We start from the raw sequence: 19,038 nt of genomic DNA, 5'->3' as shown, positions 1-19,038 counted from the left end.
GAGAACGTAGTGACCTACCCATGAGCCTTTGTTGTTCATCCGGAAGTCCCACTCACAAATGTTTACATCGATATTCCGGCAGTGGAGTCGTATTTTTGGATAAAATGACGAGACATCAACGTAATTGTACCGCGGGTACCGTCTATACTTACCATGAAAGGAAGAAAGACACAGGTGAGATAAACTGTTGTGATTTCTTGTACATATTCCGTCGAAATCGGGTAGTATTTCCAAGCGTTGGAACGAGCGTTATAACTTACATGTATCATATTGTAGCAGGTAGTGCATACGCTTACCAGTCATAACGTCCCCGCGTCAAAACGTCCCCGGGTCAAAACGTCCCCGGGTATGACCAAAACGTCCCCGGGTCAAAACGTCCTCGGGTATGACCAAAATTTAACCAAGAGACTTGACTGTGTAACAGTTTCCGTTCCTTCCCTAAAACACGGTCACCTTTAGTACATCTTCTGTGTTGCCAACGTTGGCACACATTGCACTCCAAAGCCTGCTGATGTTTGGTGACTTCTAAACTGCACTTGATACACGGGAATTCAGGTTCTACGAAACGGCGTTTGTTGATATGTCTGGTATTCATGATGATGATGATAGTGATGACGTTGAAAATTTCGTTTAGGAAGATAAGGTAAAGTTGCTCGCTTGTCGATAATTCGATACAAGTACAAGTGTACGAAGGTATCGGTTTTGCGTAGATTTTTTTATACTTTGCGATTGGCAATCACGTGATGCTTAGCCGATCCATGGGAGCCGCATAAACGTATTTTGGGCACCTGAGGTGGGTACGCAGTCACATTACTGTATTGTGATGTAAGAAATACTAAGAAATAAGGATATAATGTAACACACACACACACACACACACAAATAGTTTGGGTCGAGGAAAATGGAAAGACGGGGACGTTTTGACCAGGGGACGTTTTGACTTATGGAAACCGGGGACGTTTTGACCCGGGGACGTTTTGACTGGATACCGTGCATACAGCATGTACAATGTACTATCGATGCTTTCCTATCGATACCATACTCACAGTATTCACCAGATGTAGTATAGTACTGTAGCTATTTAGCTACGTCGCTCTCGGTCCTCCACTTTGTTTTTCTTTGCAAACCCCGTAAGAAAATAACGAACAGTGTTGAGTCACAAAATAAAAAATATAAAAAAAATTAAAAAGTATTATAAATTGCAGCTAGTAATTCACAATATATCCATGCAAACAGCAATGTCAGTCTGTAAGACGAGACGAATCTCATACTTTCGATCGACACGTATTTGCTAGGTCAGTTGTTACACTAGTCTAGTTCCTTTCCAGCATCGTTACAATTTATACCTTCACTTCACTTTTGTGTTGTGGTTAAACCACAGTCTGGTCATCCAGAATATTATTTCACAGATCATTGTTAATTATGATAATATAATTTTCAAAATTTGCATCAATTAATTTCATGTCATGGATTTTCTTTCACAGCTACATCTGGATATGGTACACAGCAGGGTCGACTTGGGAAAGATTCTACAAGAAACTTTGATTGTTGCTGTTTGACTTTGCAGCCATGTAGATATCCAGTCTTGACGTAAGTTTTTCTAAGATTGTCACTGTTTTGCGAGAAGTGGTGATGATCAGTGACAGACTGAGTGTGTGTGTGTGTGTGTGTTTGGTAAAATCATGTTATAAGTATGAAAAATTAATGCACACACAAGCCATAAAATGAAAACAAAGAAATAAAATATACAGAGGTGACACTTCTCTCCAAAAAAAAGCCTGGAAAAAAATCTGTACAGAACAAAGAAATTTGTGTATCTAACACAGAATACATCATACTTTTCATACCCAGACTCTGTGAAAGTCATAGAGCCTGCACATATACTACTGTAGGATATATGGTGAAAATAAAACAAAAAGAAACCTGTTTAAAACAAAAATGAAGTCCTTTGAAAGTAGAAGTAAAATGCCCTATACTTATTAAACATTTACTGGTACATGTATGTGTAAACAGTTTTACTTGTATCTATACATGTGTAACTTTTAAATCATTGTTTTCTCTGTACTTTATTCTACCCCAACAGACCAACTGGATGGTTGTACGACAAAGAAGCTATCCTAGAGTATATCCTCCATCAAAAGAATGAAATTGCCAGACAAATGAAAGAATATGAAAAACAAAAGAAGAAGTTGGGGGTAAGTGTTGTATTCATTGCAGATATTCCCATTATAATATTTGTTGTTGTGTGTAACTTTTCTTGAAAATTCTGGTGCATGTAGATGTAGATACCCGAACACACGGAGGTTAAATGGAATGAAGGGAAATAGATTCCACTGATGTTGTGCTCTGTGTTACTCAAAGTTACCCACAAAAAACCACACTACATGTATGCAGTGAACAGAGATGTATTTTAATACACCAAAATGAATGTACATATGTATGTACTTTGGCATTATTATTGAAGAAAAGTACACTATTGTCTATTGATTAAGGCTATTGACTTGATTTTGGGTGATAAAATACTGTAAACGTAGATATTTGCACTACTACAAAAGTTTACGATTTTACTGAGACCAATTTTTCTCAAAGACCAATTTTCTCTAATTACCAGTTGTGTTCATGTGCAAGAAGGCATTTTAGTCGCTAGTTATTTTTCCGTTTTTGTTTTCCAATGAAATTAGCGAAAATAAGTGTTTAGTGAAAATTTCCAGATTTACAGTAGTAGTATTTGTATTACATGGTACATTGTACCTGGTACTACCTACACTCTGGTAAACTTAACTACGTGTGCAGTCTTATTTACATTGTATATATTCCAAACTACAAAGTCTGTAAAGACAGAGAGATTGTGGTAAATGTGATGTCATCACCAGAGGTTTTCCCATAATCCCTTGCAGGAAATGCCCCAAACTGACTGAACACATGTCAAGTGCAGTAGGGATTCTTTACAAGATTTCAAAGTTAAATAAGTTATCAACTGAAGGTGTTATTTTCTCACCTAAATTTTTTTTATCATCTGTACATTACTGCCATCATGTGATAGCCTTCATGAAAGAAATGACAATATCTTTGTTACATACATAGGCAGAGTCTGAAGCTAAGAATGATGAGAAGAAGGTGAACAGTTTGAAGAGATTTGCTGAAACAGGTAATGTTATGTTGATGTTATGTCAGTGTTCTATCAATGTTATGTCAATGTTATGTCAATGTTATGTCAATGTTATGATGTTATGTCAATGTTAAGTTAACGTTATGTCAATGTTATGTCAATGTTAAGTCAATGTTATGTCAATGTTAAGTTAACGTTATGTCAATGTTAAGTCAATGTTATGTCAATGTTAAGTCAATGTTAAGTCAATGTTATGTCATTGTTATGTCAATGTTATGTCAACATTATGTCAATGTTATGTCATTGTTATGTCAACGTTGTGTCATTGTTATGTCAATGTTATGTCATTGTTATGTCATTGTTATGTCAATGTCAACGTTGTGTCATTGTTATGTCAATGTTATGTCAATGTTATGTCAATGTTATGTCATTGTTATGTCAACGTTATGTCAATGTTATGTCATTGTTATGTCATTATGTCAACGTTATGTCATTGTTATGTCATTGTTATGTCAATGTTATGTCATTGTTGTCATTGTTATGTCAATGTTATGTCAATGTTATGTCAACGTTATGTCAATGTTATGTCATTGTTATGTCATTGTTATGTCAACGTTATGTCAATGTTATGTCATTGTTATGTCAACTTATGTCAATGTTATGTCAACGTTATGTCAATGTTAAGTTAACGTTATGATGTTAAGTCGATGTTATGTCAATGTTATGTCAATGTTAAGTTAACGTTATGATGTTATGTCAATGTTATGTCATTGAACAAATTTGTCAAAGGCAAGTTCAGAGAGATTGGGTATGTTTGTATTTGTAACACAGTAAGTTAATCCATAAGTGCTTGCTTGTCGTTGGCTAAGCAGTTAGCTTATGTGCCTCCTACCACTATAGACTAAATTCAGTCCTACTCCACACCACTCTTGGTTTGATTAAAAAACAGATCTATATGGAAGAAGGGTAATATTCAGTTTGACATTACAATGCAGGTTTTCTCTTGTAGTCTGGTTTCTTCCTGTCTCAATACTTGGTTACTACACAAAGTGGTGACCTTATTTGAATTTCCAAATTTCATTTTGGATGAATTAAGTTTATATGGTACTTGTTTTCATGGGAGAAAACCCCTGACGTCAAAGACAAACTAAAAACAACACTACATAGATATGGTTTTTACATGTAACTAGTGTAATGCCAGGTATAATATTATTTTATATATGTTTTAATTCTACTTCATATATTGTGACAGAAAACAGCATTACAACCAAACCAATCAATCCATTCAACAACGGTCCTGCAGTCAAGAAACAGAAAGTCAGTCAGACTGAATCTGAACCTAAACCAGGAACCAGCAAAGATAATGGAGAAACCAGTAATGGGAAAGATGCTAAAGAACTGCCAAGTTTTTGGATTCCATCTCTTACTCCTGATGCTAAACCAACATTAATCAAGAAACCAGTAAGTATTACAAATTCAATAATAATAATAAAGTGTAGTATTCACCTTTTCTCCTGAGAGATCCAGGTGCTAACAATTCTCGCACAGGTCTATAGTGTAATAACAACCCTTTATACTTCCTCAACTCCCTTGGGAGCATATAATCCATTTCAGCCTTTGTAATTGCATAACATTAAAGCATTCACATTGCAACCTATATCCTACCAGGTCCCTAATGGTACAGCTGGGTTGACTGAGACACAGTCATGGTTCAAATTTTGCCCAAGGATTTTAGCTTCTCAGAAACAAAAAAGTGTGACCTGCAACCTGAAACCTGCAGATTCCAAGTCAAACAGATTAACCAGAAGGGTTAATGCCTACACAAGTCATGTGTTAACGCCGGGCTAGTTCAGAGTTAACACTAGGCTGGCAGTAACACCTCATCAGCATGTATTTGCAACTGGAATGGTTAATGCCTACACCACCCTGATGTTGACACAGGCAGACCTGGGGCTAACAAATCAGAAAGGATTCTACAGCTTATACACTATACTATAGTAGGATATTGTAGTAAGCACTCCATGTGTGGTATAAATATCAGATGACTACCATTTATTTCAGTCCTGCAAAATTAGAGGAAACTAAATTAATGAGCTCTAAAGTCTAATCCCATTATGTTTGTTTTATGACAGGATAAACGTGTCTTCTGTCCTATGAGTAAGGACCCATTAAAAGTGAAAGACTTGATTGACATTGAGTTTGTAGCCGTCAATGATAAAGATGATAAGAGACATATCCTAAACAAAGATGCAAGGTATATGTGTGCAGTCACCCACGATACATTGTCAAATTCTACTCCATGTGCTATACTAAAAACAAGGTGAGATATCTATACATCGTTATAGGCATGATTACATTATTATCTAGGAATGAAATTGTATCTTACCTCCCAAAGTATTCACTTACATGTACATAGCTCATACATGCATGCATACATACATACATACATACATACATACATACATACATACATACATACATACATACATACATACATGCATACATACATACATACATACATACATACACACATACATACATACACACACACATACATACATACATACATACATACATACATACATACATACATACGTACGTATATACACACAGACACACACACATTACCTGTGATAAACTTATCTTTGAGAAAACATTTTTGCCCCCCCCCCCCCCCCCATTGCATTGCATGTGAGGTTCTGAATGCTGCAATTAATAAATCACATTTTGATTGTAATATATGAAGAATTCAAATAGAGATGCATACAGTACAGTATGTATGAATATAACTACAAAAGCTTTGATTATTTACTTTTCAGTCGCAAGGTGATCACTGTTGAATGTTTAGAGAAGTTAATCAAAAAAGATATGATCGATCCAATTTCTGGAGAGAAAATAACAGAATCAGATATTATTAAACTACAAAGGGTAAGTTGTAATAATAATTTATATGAATTGATATTTGTAATTTATGTGTGTTTTTAGTTTAAATCTCATCTCTCTGTTTGTTAAAATATTGCAACACTTGCTGTATAGAAGAGTCAGACCCATCTTGGTAATACAGATAATAGTTAGACATGTAACAGATTTTAGATGATGTATGTCAACTCATCTATCTAGGTCATTTGATTAGTAAGAAAGTTTGAACCAAGATGAGGGATGGTAATTTCTCCCTATTAAGATCTACGAAGCATTCGCCGTGATCATGTCACTTTATAAATAGCACCCTCTATCATAAATGAGCACGACTGACTGTTTGCAGTTGAAAACTCTCGGCTTATCAAAAGTATGTTGTATGTACATTTTAATACTTTGAGCTTGATAACTCAAACTGTTGATGAAAATTACGTACTTCATTCATAAACTTTTGTACTCAACTACGGCAATGCAATAGACCGAATAGTTAATATATGGCAAACAAAGTAAAGCAAACACTGTGAGATCAGAGTTGATCATATTTATTACAACCACATGAAAGATATATTTTTATTATGCATTTCAGTGAAATATTTCTCTTTTGTTCTTTTAAACTACAGGGCGGTACAGGATTTGCCAGCACAGGTGTTGACTTGGAAGCCAAGAAACACAGACCAGTTATGATGGCTTCATAACATAAATATATATAAAGACAATATTGTACAAGGTACACCTGGAAAGTCCATGCAAATTCTGGAATCTCAAACCACCCCTGGAAAGTCCTTGCAAATCCTGGAATCTCAAACCACTTCCAAAAAGTCCTGGAATTTCTAAACACTCTTGGAAAGCCAGGAATGCCAAACCACTTCTGAAAAGTCCTGGAATGTCAAACCACTCCTGGAATGATTTTCCAAGTCTAGGAATTCCAAACTACTCCTTGATATTGGGGAAAAGTTTTTTTGCTTTACTCCTAGAAAATAACATTCATGAAGTCATTAGTCAAAATGTTTGAAAGTTAATACTTTTTGTTGTGATAACTCAAATGGAAGTATGTTTGTAAAATAAAAGATCTGATAAACTTTGGAAGGTTTTGGGATCTGATAAACTTTGGAAGGTTTTAGGATGTGATCAACTTTGAAAGGTTTTAGAATCTGATAAACTTTGGAAGGTTTTAGGATGTGATCAACTTTGAAAGGTTTTAGGATCTGATCAACTTTGAAAGGTTTTAGGATCTGATCAACTTTGAAAGGTTTTAGGATCTGATCAACTTTGGAAGGTTTTAGGATCTGATAAACTTTGAAAGGTTTTAGGATCTGATAAACTTTGGAAGGTTTTAGAATCTGATCAACTTTGGAAGGTTTTAGGATCTGGTAAACTTTGGAAGGTTTTAGAATCTGATAAGCTTTGGAAGGTTTTAGGATCTGATAAACTTTGGAAGGTTTTAGGATCTGATAAACTTTGGAAGGTTTTAGGATCTGATAAACTTTGACATGTTTTAGGATCTGATGAGCTTTGGAAGGTTTTAGAATCTGATAAACTTTGGATGGTTTTAGAATCTGATAAACTTTGGAAGGTTTTAGGATCTGATAAACTTTGACATGTTTTAGGATCTGATGAGCTTTGGAAGGTTTTAGAATCTGATAAACTTTGGAAGGTTTTAGGATCTGATAAACTTTGGAAGGTTTTAGGATCTGATAAACTTTGACATGTTTTAGGATCTGATGAGCTTTGGAAGGTTTTAGAATCTGATAAACTTTGGAAGGTTTTAGGATCTGATAAACTTTGGAAGGTTTTAGGATCTGATAAACTTTGACATGTTTTAGGATCTGATGAGCTTTGGAAGGTTTTAGAATCTGATAAACTTTGGAAGGTTTTAGGATCTGATAAACTTGGAAGGTTTTAGAATCTGATAAACTTTGGAAGGTTATAGGATCTGATAAACTTTGGAATATTTTAGGATCTGATCAACTTTGAAAGGGTATAGTTATCAACTACTGCCAGGAAGAGTGAATATCTTTATTAGATTAATGACATGTTTCAGTGTATACATGTTATGTACATAGTGTTTTTATGTCATCTAATGTCAAGGTAAGTATGGACAATGATGCTTTACAGATGCTGTCTTGTGTAAGTTAGTGACAAATCAGTGAAAAAGCTGAGACAGTACAAAATTAACATGTGTACAAAACTTAATAGACAAATGTGTTCCACAAAACACCATGTCACCTAATAGAAATTGACAACATTTAGAAAGTTGGGCCTGGAAACGGGGATCTTTTTAACATTTCTTTTTTAGTGCATGGCAGATTCAATATACCATTTGTAAAGCAACCATCTTGAATGGTGCATTGTGGGAAATATAGTATTGGTCTAGTCATAGACACGAATCAAGCATACATGTGTTGAATTACTAATATATATTTTCTGTAGTTGTCATTGTTGTATTATGTTATCAACTTTGCAGAATGAAATAAAATAAAATAAAATCATTCATTTTTATGTTGCATTTCAATTTTACCTGAAGGGATCCTCCAATAATTACAACTTGAGGTGGGCCAGGAATAAAAATAATGATAATAATAATCTTTATTTATACTGGATAGTTCTTTAAGTATATAAACATTTTCTCCCAAGAAGTCCAGTGAGGGCCGTCCCTTATGGGTTCAGTGTTAATGCAGGAGGAAACCCAGGAAAACCTGCGTTGTTCGGTAGAGTCAAACTGAACGACACTCTTCTAGCAGTGGATCTCATATGAGGGAAGGCAGAATAGTGTGGCAAGATGGTGGGGATAACATCATGGAGTTGGGTGTTGACATTGATCCAGGCACTGTTGGTAGTCCACCTGTCTAGTCTTGGTGGGAGAGAATTGGGGGGGGGGGGGGGGGGGGTCAGCCTGCAACTCTGACAAATATATTAACAATAATTTAAAATATATTCAAATATATATATGCAAATTCACTGTGATAGTAATAGTTAATCATATATGTGGTGGCAGCGGTGGGATTAAGTCCTTATAATTGAGTGGTCCCTTTTCATTTCTGACAGCATTTTAACCCATGGTGTATATATACACACACACACACACACACACACATATATATATATGTGTGTGTGTGTGTGTGTGTGTGTGTGGGGGGGGGGGGGTCAGCCTGCAACTCTGACAAATATATTAACAATAATTTAAAATATATTCAAATATATATATGCAAATTCACTGTGATAGTAATAGTTAATCATATATGTGGTGGCAGCGGTGGGATTAAGTCCTTATAATTGAGTGGTCCCTTTTCATTTCTGACAGCATTTTAACCCATGGTGTATATATACACACACACACACACACACACACACATATATATATATATGTGTGTGTGTGTGTGTGTGTGTGTGTGTGTGTGTGTGTGTGTGTGTGTGTGTGTGTGTGTGTGTGTGTGTGTATATATATATATATATATATATATATATATATATATATATATATATATATATATATATATATATATATATATATATATATATATATATATATATATATATATATATATATATATATATATATATATATATGAATGGAGAGGGTCATGTTTTCGAGAAAGGAAATCTCATCATGTGTACCTTCCCAATCACAACTGATCGGAACATTCAGTAATATCCTAAACCAATATGAAGACTACTGATATAACATGTTCGAATTCTGTAAAAAGGAGCATCGGTACTTACTTTTTGGTCTTCTACCATTCACCGGAGACGAAAAGCGCCCCCATGACCCGGAAGCATTATTGACTAGTCTTTTGTTTTATTTCTAGGGCAACGGCCGCAAACAAATTTGCGCTCTTTCTCTGCTTGTTTTGAGAACATGTTGTCAACCTGTTATTGACACATAACCCTTATTTTGGCTATTTATCAAGTTATTAACCCGGTTTTCTCCTATCAATGTTATGTTCGTAAAAACAAATTCATGGCATTTGAAAACATGTTTACGTGGCCTGATTTCCAATATACACGGACTACAGAATGCGGTTAATTTGTATAAATCACAATCATCATTCAACTGCACTACTTATTTTATTTAATAACAAATAGCACAACACGAGTTCGATCACCGCACAACAACACATTCCCATGGTACCATATAAGTATTGTTCAGGTTGTCCTTAAAGATTATTGGGCGTTCACATTTATTCACGACATGTGTCGTCTGTCAGTGCTAGTTACCTTGGGGTTATCAACCTTTTACAGGGTAGAACAGTACAACTACAAAATGTAAACGTAATCAAAATATCTTCATCCATTTTTTCTACCCCATAAATCTTGACAACTTTGTATTTGCACCTGCTTACCGTACCACCCCATTCGGTAGTGTGATAGCGACACATATTCTTTAAAAAACTTAGTGATGGATGGATGGCTGGCTCCTGGTGGTGGTGGTGGTGGTGGTGGTGGTGGTGGTGATGATGATCATGATGATCATGATGATCATGATGATCATGATCATGATCATGATCATGATGATCATGATGATATTCATCAATTTCACTGTTGCTATGGACGTGGTCTTGTTTGCAATATATATCATCATTTGGCCGTTGTAATGCCCTTGTTTTTGTTGATGTATATGTATTATAAGTGTGTGTGTCCATGTTTAGAATGTCCATCCACTTGTATACCCCATTGATTTGCCATGTAAAGCATCAATTGGATGTTACTATGGGTGTGGTCGTGTTGCCAGGCATATTTGCATACTCTTTTTCTGTATGTTTATCCATTGTTCAATTAATCCATGTTGCTATCTTTGCAATACACCATCATTTGGTTGTTGCTATTGGCGTGGGCTTGTTGCTAGGTATATTTGCATACATTTTTGCATGTTTTTTTTCACTTGCCTATCAATCCGTTGTTATCTTTGTAGTGTACACCATCAGTTTGCTGCTGCTATGGGCGTGGTCTTGCTGCTAGGCATATTTGCATGCATTTTTTACTTGCCTACCCATCGCGGTTGCTATTTTTTTTAAATATACATGATCATTTAACTGTTGCTATATGGGAGTGGTCGGGTTGCTAGGGCCAGTTGAGTCAAAATGTTCTCAACAGTATCTGCAGAATAACACATAAGAAACATTCCCACCAAAGTTCAGCCTCATTCAGCATGTAGTTTTTGAAATATAAGTTTTTGACCAAAATTGAGATTTTCAGACATAATTTGCATATCACTGATAGGATCATCATGTCATGAATACATCGTCATCTACACATCGCCAGATGTATTCCCATTAAATTTCAACCCAATCTGGTCTAAAAGTTTTGGAATTAAAGATTTTTTACCAAAAAGACACATTTTTAGACCTAAATTTGCATATCACTGAGGGATCATTATGTCATATACAATTCTTAATCTACACACCCCTAAGAACGTTCCCATCAAATCTCAGACCAATCTGCCCTGTAGTTTTTGAGGTTAGGTTTTTTACCCAAATCGCATACCTGTGATGCGATCATTTTGCTTTGAACAATTCAGTTCCCTACTAAACACCGAAAGTAATGTCCGGACCAACTACCAAGGCAATCGGTGAGTCAGCTTTTGACTTTAAGTTGTTTGGAGACAGACAGGCAGACAGGCAGACAGACAGACAGACAGACAGACAGACAGACAGACAGACAGACAGACAGACTGACTGACTGACTGACTGAGCTTTACCATACTTATAGCACTCCTGAACCTCAGTTCAGTATTGTGCCAAAAACGAAGGAGACGATGACTCGAGATATGTTGTTATTTACTTACACTTACATAGCATAATTGGACATATGCGAATAGATTCCAACAAGAGATGGCGTCATGCTGTCTGGATCAAATCAAAGTCGTCGGCAGTGCCCTACTTTCTTTGTCTACCTACCTGTCTGACGTAATGTTATTGAGTCTCGCCCGTGTCTGTTAGGTACGTGCTTGCAATGTAAACTATTGACCGGTTACATAAGGCTTGGCTTAGGGGGCCTTAAGTAATTACGGGGGGGGGGGGTTCAAATGTGTTTAAAATCTGATTTCCCCCCCCCCCTCCCGATTCCTTTTTCCAAAAGAGTTGCCCTCCTTCAATTTCGTTCCTATAAAACATGACCCTCAAGTTCATATATTTCAAAAACAGCTTGATTGTAAGAAACGAAAAAGAACCCGATCAGGTCCGGGACACGGTGGTAAGCTTTAAGGTCTATATCCCACCGCTGCCACCGCAATATAGATTGGTTATTTCCCACTACTCTCACCGTAGACGTAGTGAATTTATGTAAGAGGCCTGCATTAATTTATCCCTGTCCGTGGATGTAATTGGCAGAGCTGAAAATTTCAGTCCCCACGCCCACGGACTAGACGGGTGCTCTACCAACATTGTCTGGAGCGATTTCAATATTCCCACTGCACAACATATCCCCTTGTCTTATACCGCACCGTTACCCCTTCGAATTCACTCATGTCAGACCAAGTTCTCTCCTTACACTAGTCTAGCAGTTTATCTATTACATAGCTGATGGCAGCAATTTAACTACATGTACAATTTTATGAGTGGTGGGATGTGACATTGGTGATATGTGACATTGGTGACAGCGGTGGGATGCCAAATAAAAAAAAACAATGCAACGTTAGATAACTAAATTAGTCATAGTAAAACACGACTATCTCCTCATTTCGTTTTTTTTTTCAAATACAGCCCTCACCCCGAGAACCACCAATTTGTAAAATTTGACCTACACTCAAATTCAGCGGCCCTCCAACGTTTATAATTACTAATTCCCTTAGCGTTGTCCTTTATATAACCCTTTACGGATATGTTGATATGTTAGCCAAACTTATAATTTATTGGAATCTGTTCAAAGTTATGCCTTCCGTGTATGTTAAGTATCAGGATATCCTTGACAAGTTGCCCTGGATTCCTGAACATCTTCCTGGGTCACGAACAGCACTTCTTTAACATATGTGTCAATATGTTGTACTTCCCCGTGAAATCTACATATAATCAACGTACTGTACCTGGAACGGTCTCTAAAAGGTATTATTGTTGAGATTGATGTATTCTATATGTGTTGGTTGTCTGTTTTCTATCTTACACAATCACAGCCTTCTACCACCATCACCACCATAACCCCCTATCAGTACCATTACCACCATGGTTTATTCTCCACCTTTGCATCGATCCTTTTAGCCGAACATCACCCAAGGGCATACATACATACATACATACACACATACATACATACATACATACATGCATACATACATACATACATACATACATACATACATACATGCATGCATGCATGCATACATACATACATACATACATACATACATACATGCATACATACATACATACATACATACATACATACATACTTACATACACACATACATACATACATACATACATACATACATACATGCACGCACACACACACATACATACATACATACATACATACATACATACATACATACATACATACATACATACATACATACACACACACACACACACACCCGGTATTCAATGTCTGTTACCACGGTGATTCCGTTCAGGGTAAGGTAATTATGTGCTTTTATGTACTGGTTGACACTAGATTTCCCCCCTTTTAATTATAAAAAAAGAGCACACGAGTGATTCCCTGCAAGCTGACACAGTGCACGTAGTTCATGGCATATTGAAGATCACATATCTCATTTAGTATGTTACAGCTGTTAACGGTGAAGGCCACAATTCAAAACCATTGACACCTTTCATTATTGATTTTGTTGTCTTCTAAAGTTGATATGAAATGTAGAATTTGCTGCATTTTTGTCTCAACACAATATTCAGATTTCATGGACGGGAACAACTTCGCGATTCTTCGTAGAGGGATGGAATTACAGCAATGAACTGATTGCACTCTGTCACTGGTGTGTGGAGACTACTGTTAAAAAATAACCACGATTCTGACTTGTTCCTGATATTCACTTTGTGTGAGCATGGAGGCAGGAAGGATGGACGTCCTTATACAAGTCCATGGTGTGAATTTTCAATGGGATATTTTCACCATTCTCAATATTTCCAATTTTAACAGCAAACCGGACTTTATTATGATGACATGAAATATCACATGATGACATGAAATATCACACGACACTAAAGAATTGCCAGCATGCAGGCATTCCCCCCCCCCCCCCGTGATATATTAGGCCTGAACAAGAAAATTGTGTATTTCCGATTACACTCAATTTTAGAATAGGTGGGGTAGGTAGATTTTTCCCATGTGGAAGTGTCTAGTTCAGGTAGTTATGTTTTCGATTGTTTTCCATATGGTCTCTGTGTTATTGGTTTCTTCCCATCAGATGTACAACCATTACAGATTGGATATTGTCTTGTTGAGTTGATGTCAGTTTCCGCATCCACTATTTATCGTGAGGCTTCACATTTTTCGCGATTTTGTTATTTTTTCTCTCGAATACTTAAAAAAAGTTTATTGTCGGCAGTGAAAAACTAGGTGGGGGTCAGGTAACCGGAACCAAACTATTTTTTCACACCCTAGAGTTGTTATTTTGTGCCAGACAATGCGAAGACTTCCTTATAGACAGATAGCAAAATTAAGTGTTTATAATTACAGATCAGAAGCTACGTTTTGTCTAGACAAGATTTATAGGCAAGCAAACGGAAGTTCTGAGACGGCTTCTATGAAATATAAATTCCCCGATAAACCCGTGCACAGTTTTGGACAAAGAAACTTGTGTTTCACAATATGTCGTGTATGGCTCGGTGTTTCCCCGAACTGGTGTTCTAGGAATACCTTGTACGCAGAACTAATGAAAGTGAACAACACTACAAAACTATGCGTTCCCCGTTGTGTCCCCTTAACTAAAACCAAGCATATAAAATACCCTCACGTCTTGAATTCTCCTAGCTCCTGTACGGCGTCCGGGTGTCAATGACGTCAGGAGGAAACAATTTTTACGCCATTAGGTACGAGTGCAAATACGAAATATTGTGTGTCCACATTTTAATAGTGACTATTTTACGAAATGCGAATTAAGCAATGGATTAACTTAGGCCATGGCCAGACAGAACCATTATGTGGTTCCAATAACCGGACCCGGACGATAGTACCTAGTTTGCATCCCACAGACCCTAAACTCTCTTATGCAGTGGGCGAAAAATATCTGGAAAATGCGTATAGTACACAGCTAGAAATGTCACGACAATAATTCTAATTAAAATTATCAATTTATGTGCAACAGGTCGTACTTATTCTCGGTTTTAATTTAGTGTAAGTTACATTATATTAATGTAACATATTATTTTTGTAAAATTTCATATATTTGTTACTACTAACTGCATCGGTTCAAGAGATGTCAACATGGTCAACGGCCAGTATTCGTGTATCTGTACTCTGACCTATGGATACAAAGTGTAGGTGTTGAAACAGAAAACAAATTGCGGTGTCAACGCGTGTTCCTGGCGTGTGTGTCTCCTCTCGTAAGACCTTTTTATCGAGGCTCTCATTGGTTACGACTCTCCAAGTCAACAAATGTTCCAACCCAAGAGTCGAAGGAGTACGTGTGTACTTTCTTGACGTCTGTAAGTACACGGTTCTTCAATTGTGATAGAAAATTGAGTCGACCTCTAAACTAGGGCTGATGTGCGCCATATAAGGAAGATGACCTCGCCCTGCTTTATAGCTACACATTGGTAATATGATGTATGAACCCAAACTGTTACTACAAGTAACCATGATTTGAACACAACAGTGGTGATTGTTATAACTTTTGGACAAAGTTGAACGATGGGTCAAATTAGAGTGTAAGGCACAGTGGCCTGGTTTTACGGTAGTTGTGAAATATGGGGCAACGTGAAGGAGAATTCTAAGCTAGTCAGAATGGTAACGAGAAATGGTTTGAACAATAAGAAAAAACTGAGAACTTTCCGGTATTATCCAGTCTTTTTCATCATCAACTCGATGAGCCACAGGATCATATGCCTGTCAACACCATACATATATTTTGTGTCTAGTATGCAAAAACTTCTCAGATGTTTTGAGCTGAAATCTGATGCAATTGTATTTGGCTATATTTATAGTTGAAACGTGGTGGTATAAGGGGAGACCTCCAAGGTTGAAACATGCCAATGCAAAAAGTAAACTTTCTGCAGCAGCGACAAAAATGCTGTTTCTGCCAAATATAACTTCAAACAAATTTCACTGCAAAATATCACGTTTTCAAAAATGCTGCTACGCCTGTACAATATGTAGCCTGTAATCAGTACTACAACATTTGAACGACATTTCATTTATTTGTTGTATTTGTATGCTGTGTACTAGTTTTTTCACTCTTTGGGTATGCAGTTAATTGTTTCTGAAGCAAAATATTATTTTATTTAAATATTGAGCTGTAGACATATTGCTTTATCACGAGAGATGATAGCAATATATGCCCGGGAATGCAGAACAATATGGTCACATAAGAAATAAGTCGTGGTGTTTTAGAAAATCCTGAAAGCCAGGCGGTATCATCTACAACGCCCGTCATATTATCCTTACAGCGAGACACACTTACACAAAGACTATCCTTTTCACCGCTTTTTTCTAGTCATAACGGTCTGAGGTTTGTTTGATATTATTGTATATGTTGACTACATTGTCAATGACAGTATTGTGAATCCACTAGTCCACAGTTAGCATTTCGAATTGGAGTCTCTAAATCAAAGTTTTATCGACTATCCGACTATGTCCCCCTGGCTATGTCCATCGCTGAATCGCTATAGGGAAGCCACATTGCGGCACGAAGTGATTCCTGACCTATATATTTCTAGGTCTCATCGCAATTTTTTTTAGATTGGCATGGTTAATCATTAATGACCTAAGGAGTATAGTCTGATACCCTTTATAGGACTAGTCTTTCAATTGACTATAGGCGGTCACTGTACTTTTTCTGTCTTTGTCTTTCTATGCATGCATATGAAAAAATAGAAATAAGAAAATTGCGTAATAAAGTTAAATCAACGATGATGATGATGATGATGATGATGATGATGATGATAATAATTGATATTGGATAGTTCTTTATTTTTAAGTATATAAACACGTAACTCACAAGAAGTCTAGTGAGGGCCATCTCTCATGGGCTCAGTGTTAATGCGGGAGGAAACCGGAGTACCCAGGGAAAACTTGCGTTGTTTGGTCGAGTCAAACTGAACGACACTCTCCTTACTTTCAGCGTGGTAAATTTTATTCAAATCCTGAATGAGTTCAAACCCCGACTGCAGTGGTAAGAGGCAAGTGGTTTAACCACTCGGCCACCGTGAACCGTAGGAGGTTTGCACGATCGTCAAAAAATACCTTTGATTTGTTGCTGCAAGGCTTTAGACATCTTGATTTGATCTTCATGTTGGTGAAAAGTGGGTACGTATACACTCTTTGTAAAAAAAATTATAATAGAAACTTTATGTTGAAACGTGAAATGTGTGCACAAACTGTCAAACTCCTCCTTTCTTGTAGTCAGAGCGACCGATTTGTAAATGATTTTCGTGACTCGCTTAGGTAGTATCAGTAGTTGGTGAGGAGATGTAGCTATGTACATGATGTAGGTCTGGGTTATATTGAGAAGGCAGGCCGACGTCAAACTGACCCCTTGCATCATTCTAAATTGTCTAGAAGCATGTCATCGATATGTATACGTAGGTATAGTTAATGACCAGATTTGTCAAAATGTACCTGATGTTTAATATTTTTAACAATAGCTCATTACTTCTTTACCCACGTCATTTGCCACGTGATATCCTGTGGAGGGTAAGGTTTGACCGCGTTTTAGCAATTCCCCACTGTTGTCTGTTGATTGGTAGATATTGTTCAAATGATTCCTTGTATTGGCATGTTTTTGGCAATCGTCTTCTTTTTTTACATGTACGTGGTAACGCATGCTGATCAAAATATGTTATCAGAAACACTAGAATAATGTATTTTGGTTTTGAGGAAAGGGTACTTTATAAAGTAACTGTCTGTATTTTACAAAATGATGACGTCATACAAATCAAACTTATGGTTTTCAACATCATACAGCCAGGCCCATTCAAAGGTCAACAACTTACCATAGATGGGTCCAAATTGGACGTGCGACTTTCCACCAATCATGGGTGTTTTATTATCTTGAACAATAACCATTCTGCTTCTATCGAATTATTTATGCAAGTCCTATACTGTCTTAAGAGTTGATGAACTTTATACAGACTACCTGCAGCCTTCCACGCACAATTCTGTTAAAAAGACCGGTCGGTTTATTAGGGTTAAACCTTTGCTGTGAGCACAGTTATCTGGTAGAATTATGCATGGAAAAGTTGGTACAGACAATCGACTGATCCTATGTAATCCTTATAGCTCTAATGATGAGATATAACTAACATGAGAACCTGGGATTGAATCCGTGTCTTTAATGTTTAATACTAGTCCCTTTTCACAAATTCCATATTTTAACACAAATTCACAGATATATCAATGATTTAAGATTTAAAAAAAAAATAGTTTTTTCCATCTAGTTTGACTTTACAGTTAATAAAATTAATTTTTATCTAATGCTACTAATCTATAATGTCGGACAGTCTGGCATTGATTCATTTTAACTGTGTTTTCAATGACGCCCTTGAGCCTTCTATGGGCTATGGCAAAGACGACATGGTGATACAATTGAAGTTGTTCAATGCTAAACAGAATTACGAATATCATCAGCCTTCGTTAGTTTGGAACTTTGATCTCATCAAAACGTCTTTCATTCTGAGATTAAAGATCTTGTACTCCTAACAAACCGTTAAAAGGGTCAATTAAATAGATCAGGGGTATTTTATAAAGTTTACAGTACTTTTAACAAAATTCAGATATTAGACAAAGACATCTGTATGTTGTATAAATAAGCTTATATACGACGTGAACACTGTCTTCTGAGAGTCGCCTTTTAGACGCGCTGATCGAGACATTGAATGGCCAATTCTCATTATGACGATTTAATGACG

At 36.5% G+C, this 19,038-nt stretch overlaps 1 protein-coding gene across 1 annotated transcript; it reads left to right on the top strand.

The window, feature by feature from the left end:
* Positions 1-19: 19 nt before the first annotated feature.
* Positions 20-8,516, top strand: LOC144448725 (nitric oxide synthase-interacting protein-like). The gene is made up of 8 exons (XM_078139032.1): positions 20-174; positions 1,485-1,590; positions 2,084-2,195; positions 3,085-3,148; positions 4,362-4,570; positions 5,242-5,429; positions 5,929-6,037; positions 6,646-8,516. Exons 1-8 carry the CDS (start codon positions 21-23, stop codon positions 6,718-6,720), a joined length of 1,017 nt encoding a protein of 338 aa, XP_077995158.1. The 5' UTR covers position 20; the 3' UTR covers positions 6,721-8,516.
* The last annotated feature ends 10,522 nt before the right edge of the window (positions 8,517-19,038 follow it).

Source organism: Glandiceps talaboti, chromosome 17, assembly GCF_964340395.1.
Source record: "Glandiceps talaboti chromosome 17, keGlaTala1.1, whole genome shotgun sequence".
NCBI lineage: Eukaryota > Metazoa > Hemichordata > Enteropneusta > Spengelidae > Glandiceps > Glandiceps talaboti.
Note: the sequence above shows the minus strand (reverse complement) of the source record. Positions and strands in the feature narration are given on the sequence as shown.